General features: G+C 47.8%; 1 protein-coding gene across 1 annotated transcript in view; it reads right to left on the bottom strand.

The window, feature by feature from the left end:
* Positions 1-1,606: 1,606 nt before the first annotated feature.
* Positions 1,607-15,193, bottom strand: part of FAM155B (family with sequence similarity 155 member B) — a 28,463-nt gene continuing 14,876 nt past the window's right edge. The window contains exons 2-3 of the mRNA XM_011371459.1: positions 4,866-5,037; positions 1,607-4,460 (exon numbers count right to left, since the gene is read on the bottom strand). Coding sequence (XP_011369761.1) covers positions 4,075-4,460; positions 4,866-5,037 — 558 coding nt within the window. The 3' untranslated portion in view covers positions 1,607-4,074. The remainder of the gene's footprint in view (positions 4,461-4,865; positions 5,038-15,193) is intronic.

Genomic DNA, 15,193 nt, shown 5'->3' on the forward strand with positions numbered 1-15,193 from the left:
GCACTGGAGCCGGACTTTGAAAACTGGGTAAGACAGTGATAGGCAGACTCGGAGAGAGGGCGTTGCAGTCAAAGGAAACAATGTAAACAAAGGGCAAGAGATGAGAAGATACAGAGCTCATTCAGTGAATAACCACCAGTAAAACATGGCTGGGACATGAGTGTCTCATAGCCTGTGGTGGACCATCAGGCTGGTAGGATAGGATTGGAATACAAACAGCCTTGAAAGTCATGGTAAGAAGTTTACAGTTGGTTCTACAGGCAATGTGGGGCCATCTAACGTTTTTGATCACAGATATATGTTCACTTTAAGCAGATGTCTACTTTACAGCAGCAGTTCTTTCAACAAAATATTTATGGAGTGTCTCCTAAGTGCCTAAGTTCAACGTACTAGGGAGAAGGTAGACTGGAGCCAGAGTAATTGAATAAGAGATTAGTTGGTAGGCCATTGCAATAGTCCAGGCAAGAGCTATTGATGGCCTAAGTGGCTGAATGGGAGTGGAGGTGAAAGAGAAAGAATGAGTTAGAGCCATAGTACAGAGGTAGAACTGAAAGAACTTGGGGACCATTATAGGTGGTGGTAAAGGAAAGAGAAGAAAGACCAAGTGACTCATGACAATAATAATGATCTATACCTGAGCAGCTCCTTTGTGCCAGCTCTTGTGCAAAGTGCTCTGTGTACATCATCCAATTCTCAGTAACCATTTTGATAGATGAGGACATTAAGACTTAAAGAAGTTAAGAGACTTGTGTAAATCATACAAGTACGAGATGGTGGTGTTAAACTTTGAACTCATAGTCTGGTTCGTAACCTCCATGCCATGATGACTTTGGGGAAGTTGGGAGACTTGTGTTTTCCTGGCAAAGGAATTCAGCAGCTCAGTGAGCATACCAGATTCCCTCCTACTTTACCCTCTCCCTTCCCCCATTTATGTGAAATGGTGGTAGTTGTGGAGGACTTTGCCAGCAGTTATTCCTGAGCTCCTTTCACTCCTATGGTGAGAATATGGGCCTGTGTAGAAGATGAGACTAGGACCAAAGTGTAGAAGATGAGACTAGAACCAAAGGCTACGACGAACATGCAAAACCAGTCATCCCTAGGCTATGTGGGGCCTGCAGATTTGTTTAGTCCACACAGAGCTTTGTTTGGTTGGGTTTTTTGACTTGAGACGACATTTAGAAATTAGAGGGCTTCATATAAAACCTCTGAGTCCTCACTTTCCTCGAAGAATGAGAAGATCTGGCAACATGGGGCCCACATTCCCACAAGACATCCCTGGACTTGAGCTGTCCCCTGTAGACTACATGTGCCCTGCACTTCTCACCACTCATATGGCTGGAGTCCGTACCTCACCCCTGCCCAGCTCACTTGCTCACTCACTCACTCACTCATTCACTTACATTTAACTGCTTGATCCCTGCAGGAGGCTGATTTTTTGATTCCTTGTCTAAAATGGCCTACTACAGAGTTTCCCCTTTTTCTGAGACCTGAGCCAACAAGGAGTGAGGCACGGGATCAGCATCTTCTGGTCCCACCTCCTCCCGAAGCCATAGACTTTTTACTCGGGCAGTGTTTGACTCCACAGAACAAAACCATGAAGGGAAGGTTATCATCAAGTCTTACCATTTATTTCTTTATGGGGTTTAAACAAGAGCAGAGAGACCTCTGCCCCACAATGCAACAAAACAGAAAGCAGTACACACACAGAGACTCTCACCGAAACACAGAGGCAGGGGAAGGGGAAAACTGAATCATAGCCAGGTGAGGGAGGAAGGGACGGGGGACTACTAGGAATCCAGCTTGGAGACTCAGTCATAGGAACTAGTGCAAGAAAGTCCTACTCATGAAGCACAGTGTAGAAAATGGCATAAGAAAGCTGCCAAGCTCTGCTGCCTGTGGCAGAAGGCAGGGCAGATTGAGGGGTGGTAGGAGATCTGGGTAGTGGGGTGGATAGGGACAGTCAAATGACTTTGAGGTGGAGTGAGGTGCCCCTTACCCCTGCCACTGGGCAAGGCCCTGGGCTGGTCTGAGCCAGGGGTCTCCTGGGCACTTGGTGAGGGGGAAGAGAGGATGGGAGTCTCCAAGGGTCCATTCCCTGGGGCTGCAAGGTCCCCCTTTACTTCCCAGTCCCTTTTCCCCTCCTGAGGATGCAGGAGTTAGAAGGCAGTACCTAGGGTCTTTCACATCTACATAAGCATCTCTGGAAAGGAGCCAGCACCTCTTTTCCTCCCCAGCTGAAAAGAGCACTCTAGGCATGGGGTATGTGGCTAGGCCCAAAGTGCTGAAGGCCAAACAGGGGGGTACGTGGGCAGGGCACATGGGTGGAGGAAGAGGACACGCTGTGAGAAATGAGAAAACTGGCAGGGAAGGACTCCTCAGTCACACAAAGTCCATTTGGGACCCAGCTGAGGCTATTGAATGATTCTCTCTCTACAAGAAAAGTCTCTCAATTATCCTCCAGCCAACCAATTTCAGGTGTCCCCTCCCCATCTCCTTCTTGGTTTCACCTAATGTGGTTCCAGGACCTCATATCCCCTTACCTCACTGGCATCACATCCTAAGACAGCCCTTTCTGGCACCATAAGCACCTTGACCTATCCCAGAAACATAGTTCTGGCTCTCTTGTCTGCTCCCATTGGCTTTGAAATTTCCCAAGCAATGTAGCCTCCCGCTCCCAGGAGATCAGCACAAGGCTAATGTCCCCCAAAGGGGTTTCGATAATTCTTCTCTCATTCAACTCTCTAGCTTGACTAAACATTTCAAGTCTCTCAGCCAAGGGACAACAGTACATTCTCTTTATTCAGCAGTTCCTCTTGCCAGTTTCTATGTTCTCCAGCAAGGGGCAGGGGGGCTGGATCAGGGGATCCACTACAGGGCGAGAAGGAGTCTGGTTGTTCCACAATTGGGATAGCAACCCATGGGGTCAGGGATGGGAAGGGATAAATACTCTTTGGTAGGCTGGGGATGGGAACAGGGTGGGAATGGGGGAGGCTCATCTCTGGAAAGCCCTGGGGCAATGCCACCAGATTCTCCTTCATGGAGGCCTGGGCTAGGACAAGATGGGGGAGTATGGGGACCCAGGCCAGGCCTGACCCACTTGGGTTGAAGTCCCTCCTCTCCATGGAGATCAGAAATGGAAATGTCTTTGGCCCCAAGGCCAAGATCTCCAGGGCAAGAGTGGCCCTTGGGAGAATGTGCACCTTCTGTAAGATATGGCCCTTCAGACAGTGGCAGTCCAACCATGTGCCCTCACCCTTCCGTTTTGAGGCCCAACACCCCAGTTCCTGCAGTCCTTCCCCAGAGGGCTTCTTATGCAACCCTTCCTGATTTGGGGAGCTGTCCTCAAGCCTGGTTCAACACTGATCATCCACCTCCCCAAAGCCGGGTGGCAAAAGCTCATTTAGCCATCTCTCTAAGCCCTCTGCCCACGACTCTCTTCTCCTTGCCTTCCCTCTCTACACTCTCTCTGTGCCTCATTCCTACTCCTCATTGCCTAGGGTGCTGGACCACAGTTTAACTGGGGTCCCCAACCTAGCTACAACTGCACGTACCTCATTTCCCAGCCTGGCACTTCCCTGGCAAGGTGCGCTGGAGGAGGGCCGTCTGCCGTTGCCTGTAGAGTATGGGCAGGAGAGAATTAAGGATCTTGGCAACAGAAGGAATGTGGAGGGGGGAGAGCATCTCCCCTCTGGGCTCCCCAACATTCCCTGCAGGGCCAAGGCTGGGTGGGCAGCCTCCCTCCCTGGGGTCAGGGCTCTCAGCAGGGGTGGGCATTTCCAGCCCCTACTCCCCCCCCGTTTTGTTTGCTAAGCCCCATAGATGGGTGCCTGGGAGGGGGCGCCTGCTGCTCCTGCCTCTTTCTCCTAGATGAGTTTTGCAGCTCCCTGGGGCCCTCTGGCCGTTCTGTTGGAGCTGTTTCTGGGGTGGGGGTAGCTTGGGGACGATGTGTGGTCCCCATTTCCCCCGCCCCCCACCTGTCCTATATCTCCCATGGGAGGAGCCCCCTCCCCCTCCCCCTGGGGGAGCTAGAGCTGATGTCAATGTATGGTGGAGGTCTGTCCTCCCTCCTTGCTGTCACTCTTCCCGAGTCAGGCCCTCATCTAGGGCAGGCAGTGCCTCCAGCCCCAGTCCCCCACCACCCTGGTTGCTGGAGAAGGACACCATGGTATGGAGGAGCATGAGAACAAGGACATAGAGCCGGATCCTGCTGGGGCTGAGGCGGGAGCCCGCAGACACCGGCAGCAGAGAGGGCTTGTGGCTGATGCGGCCTGGGGGATCATGGAGGGGGTGGTAGTGGCGGTACTGTTGGTGGTAGTGGTGGAAATAGGAATGGTGGAATTGCTGGTAGTGGGTTTTGGGGGCCTCAGACTCCTTGAACTTCTTCTTCTCCGATTCACAGGAGACCCACTGCATGTCACAGCATTTGGTTTCCGGGCGCTTTGGCGAAGTGTCCAGCAACCCTGTCAATGGATAAGGAAGCTGTGGTGGGTGCTAAGTGGGCTGAAAGCTATTGCCTTTCCTAGAGAGATTTTCAAAACTGGGACTGCTCTGGTGGCCCTGCCCAACACTTTTTTTTGTTCCTACCCCTTTACCAACTTCCCTTTCCATTCACGTCTCTCCCAGGGACCCTAGACAGTTTCTGTGGGATGACTCCCTGGCTGGACATGTTGTGGATAAAGATGGACACTGCCCTCTGCCCATTCCACTTGGCCCTATCCCAGCCTTGGGACCTTACTGCCCACTTCTCCAGCCACTAACATTCTTCTAACCTGACTTCCCTGTTGTCCTCCCTGCTACCACACCCCAGACCTGGTGCCTACCCTGGGACCCAGCCTCCTCCCTCCTCCCCACTGCCCTGCCTTTACCTGTACAGATAAAGCCAGGCAGCCCTCCGTACACCATTTCCTCATTGTCAGGGAGTATAAAGGGGCACCGGGTCTGCACCTCCAGGCAGTATTGCTTGCAGGGCACCCAGCGCTGGCATTCTTGCTGGGTCACGCTGAAGTATTCTGAGCACAGCCAGGCCTTGTAGACAGCCTGTGGGGAGAGGAAAGAGCATCAGCCAGGTATCAGCCCCTTCCCACCTCAGAAGAAAGTAATGAGGGGTGTACTTTAGTCTAGCAGGGGAGGTGTGCTCATCAACCCAACCCCAGGATCCAGGAAGTGAAGAAGAAAGGTTTGAGTCAAGACCACTACATCCTACCCTAAGATCTCCTACCTCATAGCCAGGACTCCCAAGTCCCCCAGTCTGCAACCATCCAAGACTTAGAGTTTGTTCATTGGTAAAATCATAAAATTACTCCTATGTCTGAGCTGGAAAGATCCTTACCAATCAACCCAACCAACCCTACCATTTCACAAATGGCCTGAAGAGGTGACCTGACTTGTCTAAGGTTACCCATAATGGAGTAAATTTCAGTTCTATTCAATTCAGTAAACATTTCTTTGGTTGATGGTGTTAAGTTTCTCAATTCAAGAAAGGGATAGAATAATCCTTGCTCTACCTCATTAGGATGTTGTTTGGATCAAATAATATGACACATACAAAAATGTTTTGTAAACTCTAACGTTCAATACCAATGTGAGGGGTTATTTTTAATAAAAACAGGAATCTGCCTTACGAGGCACCACATGTGCCTTTAAGCTCTACTTAATCCATGCTCTGTCCTGTTGGCTTCAGCCCTGGTGTGCAGCAGACACTATGTTTCATTTGGAAACTTCGCAGTTTCACTTCACAGGTATATTTCCTGTCCCTCATCTAGCCCACTCCTATCAGGTTCTGGGTACTAGCTAAGGAAGTTTCCCTGCTCTATACCCTTTGGTTATCATCAAGTCCAGAGTTTATCAACAGCAATACTACTGACGTTTTAGACTGAATAATTCATTGGAGTGGGGACTCCCCTGTGCATTGTAGGCTATTGAGCAGCATCCCTTGCCTCTACCTAGTAGTTGCCAGTTGCACTCCAACCCTAAATTGTGACAACCAAAAATATCTTCAGCCATTGCCAAATGTCCCCTGGGGGGCAAAATCATCTCCCACCGAGATCACTGATCTAGCTCCTAGCTACTGGAAATGTGGGCCTGGACCAGCAGTATCACCGTCACTTAGAAGCTGGTAAGAAGTACAGAATTCCAGGCCCCACCCCAGACCCAAGTCAGCACCTTCATTTTAACAGGATGCCCAGACAACTCTCATGCATGGGGTTAGAGCCCTTTTGACATGCAGTCCTCATATCTTCAGGAGCACCTTCTCATAGTTGCTCCTTATAATAAGAGTTCTCAGATTTCAGCGTGCCTCAGAATCCCCTGAGTCATTGTTAAGTATGCAGACAGCCCCTCCAATTCAGCTTCAAGTGGACTGAGATGGGCTTAGGGATCCCCATTTTGAACAAGGGTACATGTCATTTTGCTGCTGACAGCCTTTCAACCACACAATGAACAACATGGCTGAAGCTTCTTACACTCACTTTAAACACTTAAACTAAAATGCAAATAACTCCACTGTGAGCATGGACTTTGGGAATGCAATCTCACACAGGCCTTTCCAAAAGCCATCACCAAATGGGGTTAGTAATGGGTGGTGATGGTGGGTGGTTGTGGGTTGTGATGCAATTCGACCCAACACTCTGAGGAACAAAGCATTGTTCGGGACTTTGATATCTCACCAGCATCTAAAATTTAACATGCTATAAATTTTAAAATGAAGGTCGCAAATTTTTCTACTCCAAATCTGCTCTCAACCCCAAGTCTTGCCCATTTCAGATAAGTGCTATGACCATCCACCTAGGTGCGCCAGCCAGAAACTGAGGTATAAGCCTTCATTCCTCTCTTTCCTTGTGTCCCCACAGGCATGACAATTCTCATTCTACTCCACAGCCTTGTACAGGCCACTATTATTTGTCACCTGGATGACAGTCTCCTACCTGGCCTTCTTGCTTCCATTCTTGGTCTTTACAATCCACTGTTCACACAGGCATAAAAGTGATCTCTAAATACCATCGAATCATGGTACCGCTTTGCTTCAAATGCTTCAAAGCTTTTAGAATAGAACCTCAACTTTTTACTACAGACTTCAAGCCCCTCCATAACTTGACCCTCTTGGATGTCTCCAACACCATTTTCTACCTCTACCTACAAGCTCATCATGTTCCAACACAGACATTTTCTTTCTTTTCCTTGAACATGCCCTACTCTCCCCACCCCAGACACATACTGTTCTCTTGGCCTGGAATGCTCTTCCCCTGCTTGCGACAAAACTAGGTCCTTCTCATCTTTCAGGCCTCAGTTCAAATGTCACTTCCTCAGAGAGGGTGTCTTTGACCACTCTAACTAGAGGATGCCCCCTCATCATTGTCTCTTTCTCTTAACTGTTTCTTCACTACAAGTATGACTTTGGCTGCATCCTTGTTTTGTTTTTCTCTGTCAACCCAACTAAAATGTGAGAGGCATGAAAACAGGCATGGGCTTGTACTCAGCACAATATATGTAAAAAAATGTCTGTCGATTGAAGTGAACAGGACGAGTAAATGAGGACATGTCCTGACTCTCAGAGAAATTCCAGTTTCATGGGTAGACACATCTAACTTGAGACTCTCCTTCATATGATTTATACTATAGGAGAGGCTAAACCACTAGCCATTGGAGAGAAGTCAATAGAAAAGATGGAAATGATTTTGGTGAGGGGATAAAAGCTGAGCGAGGACTCGCAGTAGGATTTTAGATGAGACAAAAGGGCATTCCAGGTTGAGGCAACAGCTTCAGTAAACCTATGGAGGTGAGTGAATGCTAAAAGAACACAGAACAATTTTGTATGAATAGAGTGGAAAGGGTACTGATCTCCTGTGGATAGATATTATTTCCAAGTTTTGACTATTATAAGCAAATGTTCAGTGAATATATTTGTATACATCTCTCTTACATACCTGTGTTACATTTTATTTATATAAACCCCTAAAAGTGAAATTATTGGAATAAAAGCTATGTGCAAAGAAACAAGAAGGGGGTGAAAGGAGGGTGAAAAAGAAAAATTGAAAATAGGAGGCTGGGTAAGAGAGAGCTGTAGGGGTCAGAGAGGGGGCTGAGGGGCAGGAGAGGTTGTCAGCGGAATAAGGGGGTACAGTGGAGGATGTGGATAAGAAATAGTAGGGAGTTGGAGGGTAAGAAATGGTAGTGATAATGGGGGTAGGAAAAACAAGGTTGGGGAGAAAGAGAAGAGGAATAAGAGATGGAGGGTGTAAAGGAAGTAAAGAGGTGCAGTGAGGGTGAAAGATGAAGGGTAAAAAAAAGTGGGGGTAAGAGGGAGCTGTGAAGACTAGGAGCAAGCAAGAGGAACTAAGAAAGATGAGAGTGGGTTTTCGTCAAGATGGCAGAGTAGGTAAACGCTGTGCACGCCTCCTCCCACAATCACATCAAAGTTACAACTAACCTACAGAACAACCATCACTGAGAACCCCCTGAAGTCTAGCTGATCAGAAGTCTTCTAACTAAGGACACAGATTAAGCCACCTCGAAACTAGTAGGAGGGGCGAAGATACAAAATAGGCTGGTCCCACACCTCTGTGTGCCAGTTGAGAATTGAGAGGGATATCTTGGCTGTGGAGGTTCCCCCTGAGGAGCTAGGGGTCCTGGCTCCACACTGGGGTCCACAGCCCAGGGTCCTGGTTCGGGGAAAACAAGTCCCCACAACTTCTGGCTGTGAAAACCAGTGGAGACTGTGGCTGAGTGACACAGGGCGCCTGGAGTTGCAGACGTTCCTCTTAAAGGGCCCACACAGTCTTACCACTGACGGACTCACTCATTTTGAGCTCCAGCACTGGGGCAGCAGCTCGAAAGGCACCAGGTACATATGGAGATGGAATGAGTTGTCAGGATGAAGACTGGAGGGGCAGCTTTTTCCCAGACAGAAGTGCGGGCAGAGGACATTATTCCTTTGTTGAGCCCTCCGTTACCCGGCTTGCAGACTCAGGCAGCTGCCATATCTGAGTCTCCATCGACCTGGCTGATGGTGCTTGCCCTGCCCAGGTGATTCCCTGAGAACCCACCCCTCCCAACGTGCACACCACCCAAGTTGCTTTCAGTGGCTTTTCCATACAAATGGCCTGTCTTGGCTCATTCTACGGACTTTTCCTAAAATTTCTCAAGGGTTCACAAACCCTAAACAGGCAGCAAGGAACTGAAAACCCACTTGAAGAAATAATGACTGAAAACTTCCCAATTCTGGCGGAAAAAAAAAAACAAAAACAGACATACAAGCCAAGGAAGTGCAGAGAGTCCCAAAAAAGATGAACCCAAAGAAGCCTACACCAAGATGCATCATACTTAAAATGACAAAGATTAAAGGCAAAGAGAGAAGGTTAAAAACACCAAGAGAAGAAAGGCAGCTAGTTACCTACAAGGAAGCTCCCATAAGACTATCAACTAACTTCTCAACAGAAACTTTGCAGACCAGAAGGTACTGGCAGGAAATATTCAAAGTAATGAAAAGCAAGGACCGACAACCAAGATGACTCTACCCAGCAAGGCTATCATTTAGAATCGAAGGACAGATAAAGAGCTTCCCAGACAAGAAAAAAATAAAGGAGTTCATCTGCATTAAACCAGTATTACAAGAAATGTGAGAAGGACTTCCTTAAGAAGAGAAAGGAAAAGGGAAAAAAGATAAAAATTATAAATAATAAAATGGCAATAACTACATATCTATCAACAATTACTTTGAATGTAAATGGATTAAATGCTCCAATCAAAAGATAGAGGGTGGCTGAATGGATAAGAAAACAAGACCCTACATATGCTGTCTACAAGAGACTCACTTCAGATCAAAAGACAGAGAGAGAGAGAGAGAGAGAGAGAGAAATTAAAGGGATGGAAAAAGTTATTTCATGAAAATGGATACAAAAAAAAAGCAATACTTAGACAAAATACACTTTAATATAAAGGCTATAACAAGAGACAAAGAGACAAAGAAGGACCCAGTGATCCCACTTCTGGGCATGTATCCAAAGAAACCCAAAACACCACTTTGAAGGGACATGTGAATCTATAGGTTCATTGCAGCATTATTTACAGTAGCCAAGATATGGAGGCAGCCTGGGTCTCCATCAGTGGGTGAATGGATAAAGAAGAGGTGGTAAATATATACAATAAAGTATTACTCGGCCATAAAAAAGAATGAAATCTCGCCATTCACAACAACATGGATGGACCTAGAGGGTATTGTGCTGAGTGAAATAAGTCAGACAGAGGAAGACAAATAAAATATGATCTCACTTATATGTGGAATCTAGAGAATAGGATAAATGAACAAAGAAAACAGAAACAACCTCATAGATACAAAGAGCATTTTGATGGTTGCTGGATGGGGGGAAGTTGGGGAGATCTGTGAAGGGGGACGAGGTTAAGAAGTACAAATTGGTAGTTATAAAATAGTCATGGAGATGTAGAATACAGCATGGGGAATATAGTCAGTAGTATTGAAATAACTACGTTTGTATCAGATCAGTACTGAATTTATCAGGGTGATCAGTTCATAAGTTATACAAATGTCTAATCACAGTTATATACCTGAAACTAATACTGTATGTCAACTGGAATTGAAAAAATAAAAGAAATATTTTAAAAAGTAAGGAATAAATGTTCTTCCTATAAAAAAAGAAAGATAAAGGTAAGAATGAATAGCACGAGAAAGGCGGGTGAGGAAGATGGCAGTATAAGAAAGCAGGGGTAAGAAAAGTGGGATAAGAGAGCAGAAGGAATTTTAAGAGAAAGAATTAAAGCAAAGCAGGAAAGAAATGAAAATCCCCAAAGCTAAGGACCTCAGTAACTCAGAGAACCCTGCCATCTTTTGGGCCCTAGAGTGCAAAGATGAGGCTCTGGCCACTGCCTCTGCCACAATCTCTGCAGCCTAGACCCAGTGTCCACCTCAACCCTCACCCCTAACTCTGTGGAATCATCCCCTCTTCCACTGGTGGCATTCAGGGGGACCCTATGGGATTCTCCCTGGGCTCTTCCAGTTCAATATTTCTGCTCCTACATGAGGGGGCTCCATGGGAGTTTCAGCTCTCCTCCCAGGCAACTGCAGTTAGCCTAATAACAGGCTGTGGTGGCTGGGCACTTCACTCATCTGCTCTGGGAAAGAGGGAGGGAGGCCAGGGAGGGAGAGAGGGAGGTGGGCTGAGGAGAGGGGTGGCTTGACAGTGGGAGTGCGGCCTTTCTCCTTAATTAGACGACCCTCCCTCAAGCCCCACAACCCCCAGCCAGAGTCACCATGGCAACAAGTGGGCGAGCAGATTGCCTGAGGAGGACACCAGGCCTGTGGGTGGCGAGGCAGGAACAGGCAAGGAGCTAATGAGGGGAATGGAGGAAGAATGACAGGGAGCTGAGAGGTAATCCGATTCCCTGGCCCCATAGCCAGCCAGCTGAGGCCATTGCTGGCCCACCTGCTTCAGAGATGGCCTGAGATCCTTCTCAGGTGAAAAGCCTGGCTCTCAGTGCTACCGCCTAGGCATCAAGTCTGCCTTAATCTCTGCATGCAGCTCTCTTCCCTAGATGGGCCTGAGTTGCTTGCCCTGTCTCATCAGTGTTAGGACTGAGCCAGAGGGGGCCAGGTTGTTTGTTCAGGCACAGGAGCCTGGGCACTCATCCACAAGGATGGTGAAGAGGCAGGGGTAGGAGAGCTGTGGGGCTTGCTGGAGCTGGGGCATGCCGGAGAAAGAAAATTTCCTGACAACAGTCCTCTGGAAGACCCGCTAGCCAAGACTCAAGGCCAGAGGGTTGGAGATCTTCTGCTCTAGTTTCTCTACTCTGGCTGCATATTAGAATCACTGAGTCTTTTTAAAAATCTCTTGCTTGGCCCACATTACACTCCAGACCAACTAAGTCGGAATCCCTCTGGGTGGGGCCCACAATCTGTAGTTTTTCAAAACCCCTTAGGTAAGTTTAATAAGCAGAGAATTATCAGCTTAGCCCTACTTCATCATTTTATAAATGAGGAAACTCAGGCCTAGAAAAGTGGGGAGGACTTGTCTACAGACAGAAAATAGTGGCATAGGGAGGAACTTGAAACCTGGTTTCTCAACTCCAATAGGGTTCTTCCTACTGTACGATCCTACCAGTGGCTTCCAAGTCCAAACCCAGGATGGGGCAGGACACAAGGGCATGGGTAGGGAAGGAGATCTGAGAACCAGGCCTGCTCTGGGCTTTCATGCTCTCCGAAGTCCAGCCCTGGCAGAAAAGACTTCATCATGCACTGTCCTCTGACCTTAACCATCCTGGACCCTCGAGGTAGCAGCAGAGTATGGGTGGGGTGGGAAACCTTGGCCTGGCAGTGCCCTCCCTTCCCCCACGGAACCCCCCTTTTCCACCTCAGTCAGGCCACCGCTGGGCTCAATCAAGTTCTGGCTGCTACAGCCAAGTTGCTATGGGAACTGGGAGGGGAAGGAAGGAGGGAGTAACTAGAGGGAACACCAATTAACCCAAAAAGGAAGCTGGAAAGGCTGTCCCACCCCTCCTCCTAGCTGAGCTACTAAGCCACTGTTGAAATGGGAGCAGGCAAGATGAGGGAGATCCCCACCCCTCCTGGGCCCTGCGGCTGCCAGTTTAGGGAGGAGTAGGAAGACCTGGAGAGCCTTGCCTTACCTTCCTGCTCCCTGGCTTGAAGCACTGGCCAGGCCTTTCTCATCCCTATGCTCCTCTGAAAAGAGGCACCTGACTTCTAACCTCTAGGGTGCACACAAGTACATGTGTACACACAAAGCCCACAGCCAAGACTCGGGGTCGGAGGATTTAGAAAGAGGAGGCCAACCCCAATTCCTTAGTTTGGGGCTGGAAAATCCTCCAGAGAGGACAGCTTCAGTTCTTGCCAATCAGGAAGTTGGCAGTTTCCTTCTTGGATTCCAACTGACTTCCCTCCTTTAGGGCTTATTTCCCCACCAGAATCCTCCCTACAGACCTTCTCTGCATGGCTGCTTGTTTTCTTGATGTACCCCCTGGGACCTTTGGCAAAGAGCTGCAGCTGCAGAGCTTGTGGAGGCAGAACAGCAATCTGGGCTACGCTTGGGAATGAAACCCACTGTCCACAGCACACAAATAAGTACCCTAGATTTCACTTAGGGGGAACCTGAGGCCCAGAAAAGGGGATTGGTTTAGCCAAGTCAGAAGCATTCATGAAATCAACCACAAAGCCAGGATTAGAAGGGATGTACTCTGATAAGTAATCTGATGCCTCTTCGCACTATATCCGTCAGCACACCTAGAATTATGAGGGACCTCCTTGGGAAGGTTTGAAAAGAACCTTGTGCTCCTAAGCTTGATTCTGGGCTTTCAAAGAGTTGGATCAGCATAGGGTAAGGTCAAAGTCAGTCTCTCAAATCCATGGGAAGGAGATCATGGACATAACTCTGGTGACAGCAATAGTTCATTGGGAATGGCAGTCAGACTGGGATCAGGGCAAACTCAGGTTGATGATATAGTTTTACTTAAGTGGCTATAAAAATAAGCAACAGCTTTCCTGTTTCTGAGAATAAGCAGTCATGAGTCAAAGTGGCCTGGCTTGGAGGAAGGCAGGGGAGATGGCTGGAGAGGTGGTTGAGAACCTAGAGCCAGTGCAGTTCTAGAAGGCCCTTTCATCTCCAAGCCTCTTAGGCCATCTGGTCAAAGGCCATTGGCTGGGTGGGCCTGGCCTGGCCAGGACCAGCCTGGTTAGTGGAGAGGTAGTGTCCCTAATGCAGAGGCAGTTCTTAAGGAGCCTAGATGACCCATATCGATCAGGTAAGCAAAGGAAGCAGGTTCATGACCACTGCAAGAGGCATTGCTGACGACTGCAAGAGGACTGTGAGAGGATTCACTCCACTTTCCTACCTGCTGTTGGAATTTCCACTCCAACATCACTGCCAAACACTATCCAGCTACTGACTATAAAATTCTTGTCACAGGGCACTCAATCTCTCTTAGGGCAGCCTATATCTTCAGACAACTCTAGCAGTTAAAGAAGTTCTCCCTTCTTTTGAGCTGAAATAATGCCTCACTGTGGTTTTACTCATGGCTCCTATAGCTCATCTGGGGCCGTACAGAACAGTTGGCTTCCTGTACTCAATGAAGGTATTTGTAAACGTCCTTGAATTAGGTATTTCCATTCATTCGTCCATTCAATGACCATTCTCTGAACATTTTCTGAGTGCCTGGTACTGTGCTGGAGAGCTACAGATCAAAGAGATGAGTAAGACAAGCTGCCTATCTTCAAGGAGCAGAAGAGAGAACCATGTGAATCAATCACTATATGTTGTGATGATAAGTATAAGAAGGCCATGCCCATATCAGGACATGCGCTGGATGCTGAGGAGGAGCTGGGCTTCATCCTATAGTCAATAAAGAGCCTTTAACAAGTTTTAAATACTTGACTTTTAAAAGATAGCTTATCACTCCTGTGACTACCTTTTCAGACTTATGTCTGAAATTATGTATGATGGAATGCAGGCATCAAGACTGGAGGTAGGGAGACCATCTAGGAGACTACTGCAACAATTTGAATGAGAAACGATGGGACCTCAGTGAAGCAGTAGCAGCAGAGTTAAGAAATGGAGAGAATGGGGTAGATGTGAGGAGATGTCAAGGAGGTAGAATCAGCAGGATAACTTTATGGATGTGGGGAATGAAAGGAAAAAAGGGATCTGAGATGAACAGCAGATTTCTGGCTTGAGTAGCAGGATGAATAGTAATTTCCTTAAGGAAGGGAAACCAGGAGGAGTACATTTGGGGGTTAAAAAGATAAATTCAGTTTCCAATCATGTTGACTTTGAAGTATATGTGGGTCAACAAGGTAGAAACATCAAGGAGACAGTCTGACATAGTGGTCTGAGCTCATGAGCATCTAGGCTAGACACCAAGGTGCAGCAGACATCAAGAGTTAAGGGGTTAATCATTAGGAACATAGTAGGACTATACTTTCCCTATACTCTTTGAGGTTAGGCATGGTCAATGAAATGTGAGTTGAAGTGACATGGATCACTCTTGGGGAGAAGTTCAAAAGAGCTGGTGTGTGATACGCCACATTCTCTTCCCTCTGCTGCTGACTGTGGAAGCAGTGGGGAAACGAACCCTCTCCTAGCCTGGGTCTCTTGGTGACCATCATCAGAAGGCTTGGGCTCCTTGCAGGGACTTTGATCTAAGCTGACTTGTTTTGGACATGTATTATGAGCAA

Source organism: Pteropus vampyrus, unplaced genomic scaffold, assembly GCF_000151845.1.
Source record: "Pteropus vampyrus isolate Shadow unplaced genomic scaffold, Pvam_2.0 Scaffold191, whole genome shotgun sequence".
NCBI classification, from domain to species: Eukaryota; Metazoa; Chordata; class Mammalia; order Chiroptera; family Pteropodidae; genus Pteropus; species Pteropus vampyrus.